Source organism: Danio aesculapii, chromosome 9, assembly GCF_903798145.1.
Source record: "Danio aesculapii chromosome 9, fDanAes4.1, whole genome shotgun sequence".
Lineage (NCBI taxonomy): Eukaryota > Metazoa > Chordata > Actinopteri > Cypriniformes > Danionidae > Danio > Danio aesculapii.
The window spans coordinates 30,718,511-30,733,777 of record NC_079443.1 but is presented as its reverse complement, the minus strand read 5'-3'; the positions used below and the strand labels follow the sequence as shown (position 1 = coordinate 30,733,777).

The window sequence follows — 15,267 nt, the reverse complement described above, 5'->3', positions numbered from 1 at the left end:
TTTTATTTTCTATTAATTTATCATTTTCTAATTTTAGGTGGTGGGTCTGAAGAATAACTACTTTCTAAGCAAAAATAAGACACTAACACGTAGCCTATAGACCATTTAAATGTTGTCATGTCATTGGCCCGTGAACATTGCCTGCTTGTTGTCAAACTTTCATAACTATAACAAGAGGCAATCCAATGTTAAAACAGCCATCATAACATTATTTATCATTATGTGGCTCTTTTTGGATTCTGGGAAGCTACAGAAATTAAAAATGTAAAGCAGGAAGTACGTTGGGACTTTTGTTTACATCTCTCAAAATAGTCTATAGGTTTTAAAAACTGTTTAATGTAAAGGATAACATAGTGTTCAAAAACTTGAATCCCTTTTTATGTTCTAGCTCAATAACCCAAGTCTTTCTGTTTTGTTGAAAAAGAAAACAAGTAGGCTACTTTTAGATATACCACAAGTTTAACCGTAATCCACATATCATTCATAAAAGATGCGTATACATAAACATTCTAAAAAAAACTATTTTCATGCATACAAACCTGTTATGCAACAGCGATGACCAGCACGTGTGTAGCCTAATATGTCTAAGTTTGGTCAATAATTAATTTGTTAGTGTAGAGTTGCAAGCGCCCAGTTGCCATGGCCGCGTTTCAAACCTACAATGACTGCTTTCATACGGATAAGAAACAACCATCCGACTGTGTGAAATGTAAAATAACGAGTACGAGTTCAGCACCATGGACAGGAATCCTCCATCTTGGCTCTCAGTTTCCTAAAGAATATATGAAGTAAGTTTTCACGGGGAGGAGAGTGAAGAGGGACATGGGAAAAAAATACAATTCGATCGTCTTAGGAAAAAGCCAAGGTATTTATAGGATAGATTTATTATAAAACAAGCTGGCAAGGCACGATTTGAAGAGCACAATGCTAGCACCCTCTTGGGCTTTGAACCAAGATCCCTTCGGTTTTCATCCCAGGTATTTAACCACTAAACTGCAGCACCCAGACACCCAGCGTGATGTTTAAGAAAATCAACGCAGTTTTTCGGCCGAACCATCCTGCGCCTCGCTCTCGGGACAGGTTCAGGTCCAATGAGGACTATCACAGCGCGTGCACCGTGAAGCTGGTCCGGAGCACGTCGATGCTTGTGGTCGGCGAGAGCAGTCGCGCGCTGCGGGACTCGACGCTGAAGCGGAGCGTGAGCGCCGTGAGTGTGGAGTCCAGCACCGCCCTCTACTATTACCAGAGCCGAGAGGACCGAGTGTGGCTCTACTCCCAGAACCAGGACTGTCTAGAGTACTTACAGGAGTTGGTGGCGCTCAGGCGTCAGTACACCAAGAGCATCAATGACCTCAAGGACGGGGAGCGTAAAGAAACCGCGTCCCGCAAGAAGAATGCAGCACCGCGACCACCGCAGAGCACCGCACCACAAGTGAGACCACCACACGCATTTTGTGTCTTCATCAAATAAGACTTTTACAGTTGTTTATCGTATTTGTTCAAGTGTTTTAGCTTACATGGAAAATATTTTAGAGTCTCAAAATATTCAAGTCTACTTTGTTTCAAATAACAATTGTGGGGTAAGTCAAAATACGGGTAAAATATTGTGTGGTCATTCAGGGTCGTTTTGTATAAATGGACCGATATTTACTGATTCTTATTTGTCTACTTATAAAATAATACTAAGACGACTTAATTTGTCCAAAATTATAAATGAAAGCTGATAAAGTGTAACTGGTTTGAAGAATAGCCAAGATTAACGTTTAGTTTTTTGGAGCTGCACTGGGTTCCAAAATAAATAAATAAATAAATATATGTCATCAAAACAATATTGTACATATGCATGGCAATATTAGATTTATAAACTTTTTACACTTAATTTCGCTTGCTATAAGACACGTTATGTAGGTATGGATGCATTGTAACAGGCGTATTATAATATAATGTATACATTATTGAATTATTGTAATGTATATATTCATTTTGTTCTTGCATATATTTACAATCCTGTAAAAAAAGTCCTTTTAAGAAAAAGTAGGGTTTTTTTTTTTTTTTTTTTTTTGAGAAAAAAAAGTGTCTGTGCAAAAGGCTTGAGAAAATATTAATTTTAAATTCCCTGAACTTTGTGCGCTGCTTTCTCCAAAAGTGGATTGTGTGGACAGACTATTGATTTTAAGGATGTACAATAGTTCTTGGAGCGTCATTAGTTATAGAAATAACAAAATAAACTAAGTAAACTAGCAATAAGTAGAATGAACTTTTGTATTTCAGCCTTCACGGGCCTGAACCTTCTGCTCCACCAATGCCAAACGAGAAGACACGCTCCAGTTCTTGATGAAGTGATCGCAAGCTGTGACCCAGAGCCTAGCAGAAAACCACATGTGGACAACGGCCATGCAGATGTCGACTTTATAGGTGATTGTAGAGCTTATTACATCTTCACTATTATTGCATTCAAGTCCTAGTATACTGGTGAGTTCACTAAAGAGAGCATAAGATTGCAGGATGTTTCACCTAGCAGAGATATGTTGGTCAACTAGAAGTGTAAATTTTTGTTTGTTCCATTCATGATTTGTCTATCGGTCTGATCCTGAATGTTCTTTAGTGGGCAACCAGTACCAGTGAGCATGATCTTCACTCCAACTGGGTGCTTCGGGACCCTCGTCGAATTCTCCATGATGGAGTCGCAGCCCAAAAATTCGAATGTCAGTCACGGGAAGGCAGCCCAGCGGAAAGGAGACATGGGAAGTACAGGCAGCAGGAGATGCCTGCAACGAAACCCTATCCACCTGCCCAAAGTGGTAGAAAGTGCCTTCAGACGCTGCGCTTCAAACCCAAGCTCAAGAAGAAAGACTAGATGCTCAAAGAAACACTGTTTGTGCCTAGAAGACATTAAACAATCACAATGTGATCAAGAAGATGGAGTTGCTAGAAATATTGAGGAATAGCCTGAATGAATCCCTGGTGGATGTGAGCTCTGAGAATACTGTCAGCGCTTACTCACAACCTGAGCTTCATAAATTATCCACAGCAGATCACAATCTCTCTTTCAGTAGCTCTCGATAGCAAATGCTTAAAGCCATTACAGAGCATAACCACTCTGCTGGATGTGAAGCGATCATCCTGCGCACTGATTCCACACAAACGTTTATATTTTCATCTCGTTTGCAGATAGGACAGAATATTTGACAGGAAAGCTGGCGTAGGGAGTGGGGAGGAATCAAACTCGGGTTATCATAAGCACAGACATGATAGCCTATTTAAATAATCAACAGATGAACAGAGTTCCCACTTTAAGTCAAAAATCTAATTCCCTGATTAGACTGACTAAAAAAAATTAAATTTACATGACATTTATTGAACATAAAAAAGGCTGCTGTTGTGCTTGTATACTAATAATCAGGGCTTGACATTAACACCCACCAAATGCAGGGTAGATTTCCGTTGTGGCAGGTTAGACACCCCCACTAGTCACTTTGGCTGGTTGAAAACATTTTTTAAGTTGCCAGAGCTGCTTCCAGATTTTTTGTAAGCAGCAGGATTTGCCACTTTCGCTTTAACCATTCTTTGAACAGATTATTACTGGGCTAACGTTAACTGTGTGCATGTGATCATCCTTTCATTATCACACACAGAATGGTTTTCACCTGGTTTCTTTTGCTTAGTTAAATTTTATTTATGGTTTAATTATCTTCCTTTACAATAACATTGCTTTAATAGAAGATTAACTCTCCATTTATCTAAAGTTACCTGATGATCTGGGACCTTTAACTTGGAAAAACTGCAGTGTATAGTTTTTTATAAATAAGAACCCTTTTTTTTAAATGTCAATTGTTTTTTTTTTAAGAACACTTTTTGTTGGATAAAAAGTGTATGTTTTATTTAAAAAGTTGTGGCAAGGAAATAATTAGTTTAGAGCCCTAAAAAGTCATGTGAAAAAGAAAAAAAAAATTAAATAACGAGGCATGTGGACAAAATTAGAAATTTTTAGCATGCCAAATGTCAAATTTATGCATCTAAAATATATTTTCCCAACAACAAAAATTGTGGGTAGTGAAAATGGCGAGTGGCTAGTAATGTTGGAAATCTACTAGCCACAGTGGCTGGTTTTCAAAAAAGTTAATGTCAAGCCCTGCTAATAATATCATCTAAAATGGTTTTAGCATGAACATAATTTTGCCACTACGAGAGCAATGAATATTTTATCTTTTTTTTTACCTAAAACTCTTGAAATTTCTATTATTCTGGCATGTTTGGCTTAATTAATAGGTACAGTCCGGTGGCTGCATTTGGATGTGCTTAAAATGAACCTAAAAAAATGTCCCATTCAAAAATTCCATGATTCATGGGAAACGTGGAGGAATGATGCTGAACACAAGGTAAGATGTGTTTTGATTTATGATGGGTGAGGGAGACTAATTCCTGTTTACACCTGAAGTTTTGATGTCTCTTTGTTCACTTCAACGATTTCTTTTTTTTTCTGAACATTCAGTGTAATATCTCAAAATAAGCTTGCACAGTTTACATAAAAGTATGAAAGGAGAAAACAACACCTTTGTTTTTGTGTTGTTAGCTGTAAAACTACATCAAAAGCTTTAAGTTTGTTGCAGTCAGAATTGTAAGAGAACATGATGTTCTCGTACATTTCTGACCGAAACAAACTCAATTTAGCTTTTTTTTTTGTTGTTATTTATTTTTTTTGCCTTTTAAGTAAGCATGGGACGATAACCTTTTTAAAGTATACCGTTATTTGGAAAAGTCATGGTTTTTAAAACCACCAATATTTTTGCTATACCGTTCATATGGTATATATATATATATATATATATATATATATATATATATATATATATATATATATATATATAAATTTATTTATTTTAGGACAACAGTATCTCCAGCAGAAAAGATATCCAAAAATGGCATTTTAAATTGTAAAGAAATCTGTTTTAGAAACTGATGAAAACCGCAGAACTCAAAGATTCATTTGAGTTATTTAGCCTGACATGTTTACTGCTCTAAAATACATTGAAGGTTTCTCAAAATAAAATATATTGTGTTCAAAGGGGGAAAAGTTTTGCTTTTTACCCAGTCATTTTAAAAGAATATATTTTAGAGCGGTAATCACAATACCATCAAACTGTGATATTTTTATCCAAGGTTATTATACTGTCAGAATCTAATACCTTATACTACTTTTAAGTAAACGATTTCAGACTGTTTAAATCCCACTGGAGTTGTGCACTTCAATATGTCCTGTAATATTTAAGGTCCATAGGTAAAGAGGTGTTTATTGGCTGTTTGAACATTTAACCTCATGAGCGTCTACACTTTGAAAGCAATCCATTCAAATGCATTTCAGCTGCCTCTAGAAGAGTGGACAAGCTCAAAATGATACAGAGCACTTTGCTATTGGATTGACGAAAATGCATCTTAAAGGGATCATTCAACCAAAAATGACTAACACCTTACATTACACCTTACACCTACATTGTCTCTAACTCATGTTACTTTTAAACCTTTATGAGTTTCTTTCTTTTGTTGAACACAAATATATTTTGAAGAATGCTAGTTACTGAGACCCATCGACTTCCAAGGTAAGAAAAAATTCTATGTTAGTAAAATGGCGTCAGCTACCTTATTTATTTATTGTAATCAACCGAAGAAAGAAACTCAAATAGATTTAAAAGTCACATGAGGGAGAGTCAATGTAAGGTGATTTTTATTTTTGGGTCTCTTTTTTTTTTTAATTCCTTTAACACCAGGTGTAAACAAGGTCTAAGAAGTTAGCTATTAACCACCTAGTAGTTATGATTGGTGAGACGATTTAAAATGCAAAGCACTTGATGTAATACAGTAAAATTCTGGGGATGAAATAACTGTTTTTTTCCAAGACAACCCTCAAACTGATACTAGTGCCTTAATTGGTAGGTTTGTACAACCATTTTTTATGGCTGTTTATGATGATCGTAATCTTTCTGCAAATTTATCATTAATAGTGTAAACTATCGTTCAAGTGATGTATTTCTACTTGTGTTTTTTTGCATTAAAATCTATAAAGAGGAACTAGGCGCATGTGTTTCAATGCAGAGCTAAAAAGGGCTGCTTTCTTTTTCTAAAAAAAAAAGGAAGCAGGAATTGGGTATTACCCCTATAGAATATATTTATGAAGCACAGTAACAGAAACAGGTGCAATAAGTCTTTACCAATAAATAATATTAAATCAGGTTAAGGGAAATTAAATATCACATCCAGGTAAAACTGTCTCACAAAATTTACCAATGAAGAATATATTACACACATTATTGTTTCAAACTATGTAAAAGAAATTATTTAATGAGAAAACGTTCAGTAAATTAATATAAAAATTGACAGTATACATTTTTGTTGTTACAGCTAGGCATGGGCCGGTTAAGTTTATGGCGGTATGATGTTTTAAAAACTATAATAAACTAAATCTTTATACAACAATCTGTCCAGGTCGCTGTAACAAATATATATATAATATACTATTTTTTTTCAATTTACAATTCACATTTATAATATTTTGGAGCAGTAAACATGTCAGGATAAATAATTCAAATAAATCAATGACTTTTGCTAGGTTCATTAGTTTACACAACGCAGATTTCTTTACAACTCATAAAAACATATACATGTACATATACACCTTAGGAACAGTAAACCAGAATTTGTGCTTTAAAAAATCTTGACCTTTCCAAACATTGTTAAACGTTAAAACCGGTTATTGTCCCATGCCTAGTTACAACATTTTTGCATTTAAAACAAATATTTTAAACTAATAATAGTTTCTAACTCAGCATAGTTGAATTATTTCTGAAAGATCATATGACACTGCAGTCTTCAGTTTTTTTATAACAGTAATACACATTTGAACTATTTTAGCTTTGAAACAGAAACCAGTTGATTTAAATTACAATATTTTACAATCATTAATTTAATTATTAAGAAACTGCAGCATTAGACAGCCTTATTTAAAAACATATGTTGGACAGAATTGCACAGCGCAGGATGAGCAGCAAAAAATGGAAAAGAAACAGCAGAAAGCCTTTATTATTTTATTAGCAAACATGTTTTGACACTCACTCACACAAACACTCACTCAGTTCTTCTCTTGTTTGACTTTGGGACTGAAGAACGATGCCAAACTCTTCATGCCAGTCTTGTCTGCTTTAGCAAGACTCTTCTGAGCCGCAGTCATCTTCTTTTGTGGCTGAGATAACACGCAAACAATATTTCAGATATTAAAATTAACAAAACTCCAGCACAGGAAGGAGTTAAAATTAAGCAAAACATGCATTTACGACAAACAAAATATGAAGCACACATAAATGCTGAATGAGTTGTAGAAATAGACTCAGAAAGGGAAAGAATGGTTATGCAGTAGTTTTGTCAAGCAGTTTCTTTCCAAGCTTGTACCATTAATTCCATTCCCACTGTGTTGATGTTAACTCACTTTTCGTGCAAAATCAGCACTGTTGAACTTGGTGTAGTCTTCTCCAGCCTCTATTGGTTTATCTGACAGTTTCCGTTTCTAACGAATGCAAGACAACAGTCAGAAAAGACCATTTATGATGCTGCTTGAAACAATGACTAAAACTGACTGAGTTTAAAGAGAAATAGAAATCAGAAAGCAAATATGAATAACAAGGCATACAATCAGGTGAAGTGAGGCAGAGACATAATGAACAGAACACCACTGAAGTGTGGCACTAGCAAGCATACAGTAAAACAAAACTGGTATTTGAAGCAGAAAGATTCACCTTAGAAGGTGGCTCTGCTTCTTTCGGGCTGGAAATCTCTGGCAACCTTGTAACACGATAAACAAACAATTATACCAACATAAATGTAAAAATAAAGTAAACGTGTGAATGTTGCGTATGTGACTGTATTTAGGGTGTGTTCATACTCTGCAGGTTCGGTTTAAATAAAAACGGATGCAATTGCTAGGTTAGTGAAGTTTATTTCAGTCCAAAAAACTGTGAATATTGACTAAAATGTAAACAGGATGTGACATAAAAAAGGACAGAAAGCTCAATCATACATGGGGTTTCTTTATCCTCATATTCACAAGTTGCATATTATACTTACATTAAATGTGGCAATGGAGAAATTCCTGACACAATTTTGACTCCTTTTCACATTGTACATGTTAACAAGTAATAAAAACACCATCATGTGTATCTACACAGCACTGTCTTGAATGTTCTGCAAGTTTAGATGCAAAATACACATCACAAAGGCCTTGTTTAGTTACTCTTTTGGTATTTTGAATGGGTTTACTATTGAGAATGTTGCTTTGGTAAGGGTTAAATGGGACACAAACCAGAGCTAAATACATCCTTTTGGATCTGGACTAAACTGTAAGTGTGAACACACCCTACAACGTGTATGTGTACATACTCCAGATGCTTGAGGAGATCTTTGCTCAAGTCTTCACTGATGTACTCTGATATGAGACCATGTCCATAACGCAAGTATTCCTCTAAAAGGGTAATAGAATATGATTACAATAGCAAATAATGCATAAAAGCACAATCCACTCCCGTTTATTTATCAATTTTACCTTCAGAAGCATCTTCATGTTTGACTCTGACAAATGTGCTGGACTTCACTCCTCCACCTACAGAGATGTTACTCTTTTTGAGTGCATTCACGGTCCGCTGAACCTAAGAAAATAAATAGTCAAAATCCAATTCAAATATTCCCAAATGATCATTAATAAAATGGTTTCCAAAATCATGTAACTAAAAAAATTTGTACAAACCTTTTTCTTAAGCCATTCCAAGGTCTTCTCCTGGTTATATCTGTGATACTTTTGACCACCAACCTCTGAAAAAGAGGATTACATTTTTATATATTAAGACGTCACAATGCGTTTGTATATTTTTCTGCTTTGTTCACAGTTTAACCATGTGACTGGTGTGGACACCACGGGGGAGCAAAATAATCATTGAAAATCTTTCATTATGTTTTGCTTTATAGTTTTTTGGGGGGGGTTGGGAAGTGTGGGTGAGTGTGTAGCAGAGAAGCATGTAATATATCAATCAATGTAATATATCAATCATAACTGTGTCTTCTGTTTTTGCTTAATCTTCTCATCATTGCAAAAACTGCCCTTTCAATCAACATGTCACAGTTTTCATCCTCCACATTTAATTTAATTTCCTACTTAACTGAGGAGAAAAAGCATACTAATCTGCCAGTCGCAAGCCTTTCATGCAGAGAAATCTCATCATGTGATTGGTTAAGTATTGTATGTTCTTAAGATAACCTATTAAACAAAAAATTAATGAATTTAGATATCGATTATTAAATCACTAAACATGTTTTTCTACCATGTTTTTAGGTTTGTTTTCATCCAGGTACCTTTACAATATGTATTTCAACGTGGACAATTTGGATGGATATTTTGCAAACTGGGGCTAACAACTGTCTTACTAGCTTAGTACAAGTCATGTAAATCTGCCTACAGGTTCAAAAGCACACCTTTCTCATCAGCCACATGATGAAGGGAGTCCAGGCCCTGTTTGCATTGCAGAAGTCTTGTGCATCCGGGATAATCCTCATCCATAACCATCTGCTTCACCGGCTGGAACTTTCCCTGTGAGAAGAGTGCTGGCATTACTCCCGAAACTCATGTGAATGTGAGGATTACTTCTTTTTTTTTTTTTAAATATGTGTATTGGAATAACTTATTTTAGGAATTAACTTACCTCTGTGCCAACACTGCTAATATATGGCAACAGCAGAAACAAAGGATCCATGGGAGTCACGTACAGTAGTCTACCATCTGTGAACACAAAGAGCTGTTAGTTCACTTAATTTACCAACACAATGAAACTTTAGAAAAGTTCACCCTGAAATTAACATTTATTCAGCATTTAGCTCATTGGGTTACAAACATTTACATGATTTGTCTGCTGCTGAACACAAAAGCATATATGAGAAGAATGGTGAAGTAGGGCTGTGCGATTAATCCAAATTGAATCGGAATCGCGATTTGAAACGTTGCAATTAGCTAATAGCAAGAGGCTGTGATATGAAAATATATTTGTATTATTTAATTTTCCCTGCCCAGAGCAAATACGTGACTGCTGTCTGTGAATGATACACTTATGCATACGAAAGTTTTTTGAAGAAAGACGAGGATATAATCTGAGAAGAACAACATTTTAAAAGGGATGAAAACAAGAGCAACCTTTAAAAAATGGTGTATGTCTGTATGTGGTGTGAAATTATGGAACTGTCTAGAACAGATTCTCAAACAATGTCAGGATATATCAATTTAATAATATATTTTTATACAACATTTTAAAGGAATATAATGACGAATAGAGGTGATTGAAAAAGAATAAAATGAGAAAAGTATGATGAATTTTCAATTAATGACTGTTTGCAATACTATGTATTGTAAATGTACAAATGAAATCAAACATACATGTCAAAGATGCCAAAAGGATAATATGTCTCATTTAAAGATCATATGTCTCATGTAAAAAGGAGAGATAAGTAAAAGAAGAAATACTGTAAGTTAAAGTAATAGATGAATGACTTGTGTGGTAATGGGGTGGGGAAAATAATAAGCTTGCACTTCATCCCGCTCCATTCTGACCATGTTGAAATGTATTTTTGTTTAAATAATTGTTTTCTGCATGATTTTTCTGTTCAAACTAAATAAATCAAGTCAAATCAAAACATTTTACCATTTGTAACTTTGACATTAACAATAAATTGTATTGAATTGTTTATAAAACAAAGACTACGCAGTATTATTTTATACATGATTATTCAATTACTTCATACCTGAATACAGTTTGACTCCTCAGAAAAGAATAAAACACCTTTTAGTTAATTTGTTTCATTTTCTTTATTGAATTTATTTATGCTTGTAGATTGTTTATTATATTTCATGTACTCTCCTACAGAATCATCCCAATCGATCTAAAATTATATATACTTTCTTAACATTTATTACAGTCATCTTATGAAAATGTATTCATATCGCAGAATAAAAAAATTGCAATGTTAAAATTTTCCAATATCGTGCAGCCCAAGCAGAAACTGAAACAGATTTGAAATAGATTGTGAATAAATGATGACAGAATGTTTATATTTGGGTGAACTATCCTATTAATGGACAGTTCACTCTCTGTAGTGGGAGCTTACCTCTTTGCACCGTCTGTCCAATAAACCAAGACCGGAAGGCTTCAGAAAAGGCTTTTACTTCATAAACACTCAAATCGCCACAGCCAAACAGGTACAGCGAAGAACTTCCTGAACTCAAACAATGACAGAACTGTCAGTTAGGTGAGGTTTATGTAGCTGATCCACATCACCTCTAAACCATCAGTTGCAGTAAATGAGTATATTGAGTCAAAAGGCCACCTGTAGAAGGATTCTTTAGTTTAATGAAGGAAGGATCACTGTCGATAGACCTGCCAGTGTCTAGTGCTGAATCTGAAAAAGAAGGAAGTCACAGAAGAAAAATAAAAGTGGATTATTAAAATTCATAATAAAACTTCATGTAGATGGCGTCACAGTGGCGCAGTGGGTAGTACAATCGCCTCACAGCAAGAAGGCCGCTGGTTCAAGCCCCAGCTGGGTCAGTTGACATTTCTGTGTGAAGTTTGCATGTTCTCCCTGTGTTGGCATGGATTTCCACTGAGTGCTTTGGTTTGCCCCACAGTCCAAAGACATGCGCTAAAGGTGAATTGGGTAAGCTAATTGAATGAACTTCATGTTGATGTGGGTATCCTAAATGGATTGTTCACTCAAAAAAGGACAGTTTTGTTGTCCTTTTTTAATCGCAAAATCTAATTCTGAACACAAAACCTATTTTGAAGAATGTGGCCAAAACAAAAGGTTGCAGTTGCATAGTATATTAAAAATACTATAATGGTCAATGGGGACCAGAAATTGTTTGAGAAAACACATTTTCAAAATATCTTATGAGATAAATTCCAAAAATGTAAAGGGAGTAAATGGTAGCGTAATAACGTTATACATATTCACTACTAATAATAATTTATATTAGAGTGATTTCTGAAGGATCTGAAGACTGAGTAAAGAAGCTGAAAATTCATCTTTAAAAATCACAGGAATAAATTATTAATTTAAATTCTAAACTACTTTTGAGCAGTTATTTTATAGTGCAATAACATTTTACAATTTGTACTGTATTTTTGATTAAATAAATGCAGCTTTGGTGAGCAGGAGAAGCTTATTTTAAAACTTTTAACGTATTTAATGTTATTGAACTAGCAGTTCAATAGCATTAAGGTAAATACATTTTCACAATGAGTCCTCGGTGTAATAAGACATGAGGTGAAGACTGTATAAAGTCAGTATCCTCTTAGGGCTTGAGTGTCCACATACGTGGACAGCACATTTTGGATCTTAAGTGCCTAGTAAAGCATACACTTAGTGCACCACTTAGGGGGCTTCCACACAGGTTATGCATCTTGCTGATATACACTGTGAACATCAGCTACGCTAATTATTTTCTTTATTCTCCATTTCCACCTGGGGATACTCTTCCCGAGGCCCTCAGACTATGCAGAGTCACTGATTCGATCCAAGACCAACGACGAGATGATCCCAAGGTTTCCATATCCTGGACCTGGCCGAATCCTGAACAACTACTGCGATGGTCATGGAAGAGTGGAGAACATGAGACTGTTTCCTATGACGCTCCAGAGACAGACGAGTCTTCGCTGAGGCCAGCTTCCAGCCTCCGCCACTGAGACTGCAGCTCTGCACAAGACGTTTGGCCAGCGGAGAAATTAAAATGGTCGTGCCCTACTGAGCCTGGTTTCTCTCAAGGTTTTTTTTCTTCACTTCCGCCTTTAGTGAAGTTTTTTTTCCCTCTCCGCTGTCGCCACTGGCTTGCATGGTTCAGGATCTGTAGAGCTGCGCATCGTTGGATTTGCTCTTCAATATTTGGACTCTCAGTAGTGATTATTAAACCACACTGAACTGAGCTAAACTGAACTGAACTTAAACACTACAAACTGAACTACACTGTTCCTATTTACTATGACCTTTTATGTGAAGCTGCTTTGACACAATCTACATTGTATAAGCGCTATACAAATAAAGGTGAATTGAATTGAATTGAACTATTTAAAATACTTTGAATGTTTAATATTTTGTTACAGACGGTGTTTGCAACTGTTTTGCAGCATCTGAAATGTCCCACCCCTATTTTTAACTGTCCAAAATGGGAGAAAAAAAAGTTTTTAAAAAATCAGGAAAAAGTGATTTATGTAAATTCGGACCACGAGTCCACATATATAGACATCGTTTTTCTCTAAAAGTAAATCATATCAAAAGATGATACTAAGATTTTTATTCTGATTAGTTTCCAATAAGCCCAAATAGCAAAGAGAAATAAAAATGCATGTGAAAAAACACCTTGGGCCTTAAGAGGGTATATAAGTTTTGTAAACAATGCATGTAGGGACATGTGTGTAACATGCAACAGCAACACAGAGTAAACGTAGCAAATGTAAAATACCTGGAGCAATGACAACCCAGCTGTCGGTGTGCGCAGACCGTTTCTTTTTAGAAATCATTTCAAAGAATTAGTTTTAAAAGATAAACTGTAACAACTAGTTGTCTGCTGTGTACAAAAGCGACGAGCGGATGTTGTGCCTTCAGAAAAATGGCGGCAAATCTTGAGTTACGTTCAAGCAGGGGTATGGACTCGACGTTAAGTTTTATTCTACTATTTGTTTAGGTAGGGCTGTACAATAATATCCATTTCTTAATAGTATAATACGAATAAATCAGACTTTAGGTTTTTAAGAATGGGAATGGAGAATAGCACTTCAAAAGAAATAACATGTGCACCTTGTTCACCCTTCTCTCCAAATGGTACGGTCTTCCAGAATCCCTTAAAGACATAGCGGGACATTAAACTAGAAGCACATTTAGAATTTTTCAGGCAGCCTCCTGTTCTTCCGTTTAATTCAACCCATTCTTCTTTTTTAAATGTTAAAATATTATTGTTAAATGTTGTTGTTATTGTTACAAATAAACCATTAAGATATGAGGTGTTCAGCTTAGAGGACAATATTTCAGTACAGAAAACGAACTACATGATCTAATGTGAAATAACACTGTATAGACTTCAGTGCATAGATGAAATTTCTACATATAGCTATTTATAGCATGATTTATAGATTAGTAAAGTTATAAAAGCTATCCAGACATGACCGGTGAGTACCCTAATTCTATTGCATTGACAGGCCTATTATGATAAAAACAAACAACAGGTTCATTAGGCTGCTGTTATCCATTTGTATAAATAAGTCTGTGGACTTCTCCATGCATTTATTTATATGACGAATAATTGTTCATATTTTCTTTTATAGTGTGGTTTTTAGGCCTTTTTTTGTTGTCTGAGGGAATTGTACCATCATGTAGTTTGTGAAACACCACCAGCTACAAATATTGCTTCATGATAAACTTCAGCCCACATATAAAAACTGAGATGTAAAGCTGTTTTCTATTGTTGTGATATACTGTAAATATTTACATAATGTATTTATTATACAGCTTAAATAACTGTGAAAGGTGTGTATTATTAGTACACACGCAGCCTACATGTGCACTGAGAGGGAATACACACAATAATAGAAAGGATGTATCAGAAATCTCAGAGACAAGTCTCAATGTGTCTGCTTTAGTTCCAGCACCTCCTACCTAAGCAGCTCCAGGATCTTGTCAGGTTGTCCCAGTGGTGCATCATTGGATTAATCTAAAATCCAGATTAAATAAAAGTTTATCTAATAATTATTATTACACCACGAGTTTGATCCTGGACTTAATTTCACAATAAACCCAGATTAACTAGGGTATAATCTTGTTGTTCCATCACTTTCAACTCAGGTTTAGATTTCAGTTAAAGATTAACTTTAAACCTGTGATTGATGAGGTTAAAACTGCCAAAATTCCACTTTATTTCTGGTGACAAAATGAAAGAATTACAGATAAACAAGGAACTGTCTCAACATTTTAGTTCCCTTTGACATTTTTAAACATTCAATTCAGTTATGAATTAATACAACATAACGGATATATAGGCCATATAATCTAAAACACAGATGTTATTTATTTAGATCTGAAAATAACACAAATCTGAAAAAACTCGCATCTGAAACTAAATATTACAGGAAATTGATGTTCCGGTTAGTCACCCCAAGATGGCGCCAGTATCTTGGAAATGCACGAAAAGACGCC

General features: G+C 35.1%; 1 protein-coding gene and 1 pseudogene across 1 annotated transcript; one reads left to right on the top strand and one right to left on the bottom strand.

Moving 5' to 3' along the window:
* Window positions 1-639: 639 nt before the first annotated feature.
* On the top strand, window positions 640-3,060 carry LOC130235393 (uncharacterized protein C13orf42-like; annotated as a pseudogene).
* A 3,987-nt stretch (window positions 3,061-7,047) lies between these two features.
* rnaseh2b (ribonuclease H2, subunit B) lies at window positions 7,048-13,682 on the bottom strand. Its single transcript, XM_056464910.1, has 11 exons — window positions 13,541-13,682; window positions 11,410-11,481; window positions 11,191-11,298; window positions 9,738-9,814; window positions 9,511-9,625; window positions 8,789-8,853; window positions 8,588-8,690; window positions 8,425-8,506; window positions 7,785-7,830; window positions 7,478-7,555; window positions 7,048-7,234 (listed from the first exon to the last, which is right to left on the bottom strand). Exons 1-11 carry the CDS (start codon window positions 13,596-13,598, stop codon window positions 7,124-7,126), a joined length of 915 nt encoding a protein of 304 aa, XP_056320885.1. The 5' UTR covers window positions 13,599-13,682; the 3' UTR covers window positions 7,048-7,123.
* Between the last annotated feature and the right edge of the window lie 1,585 nt (window positions 13,683-15,267).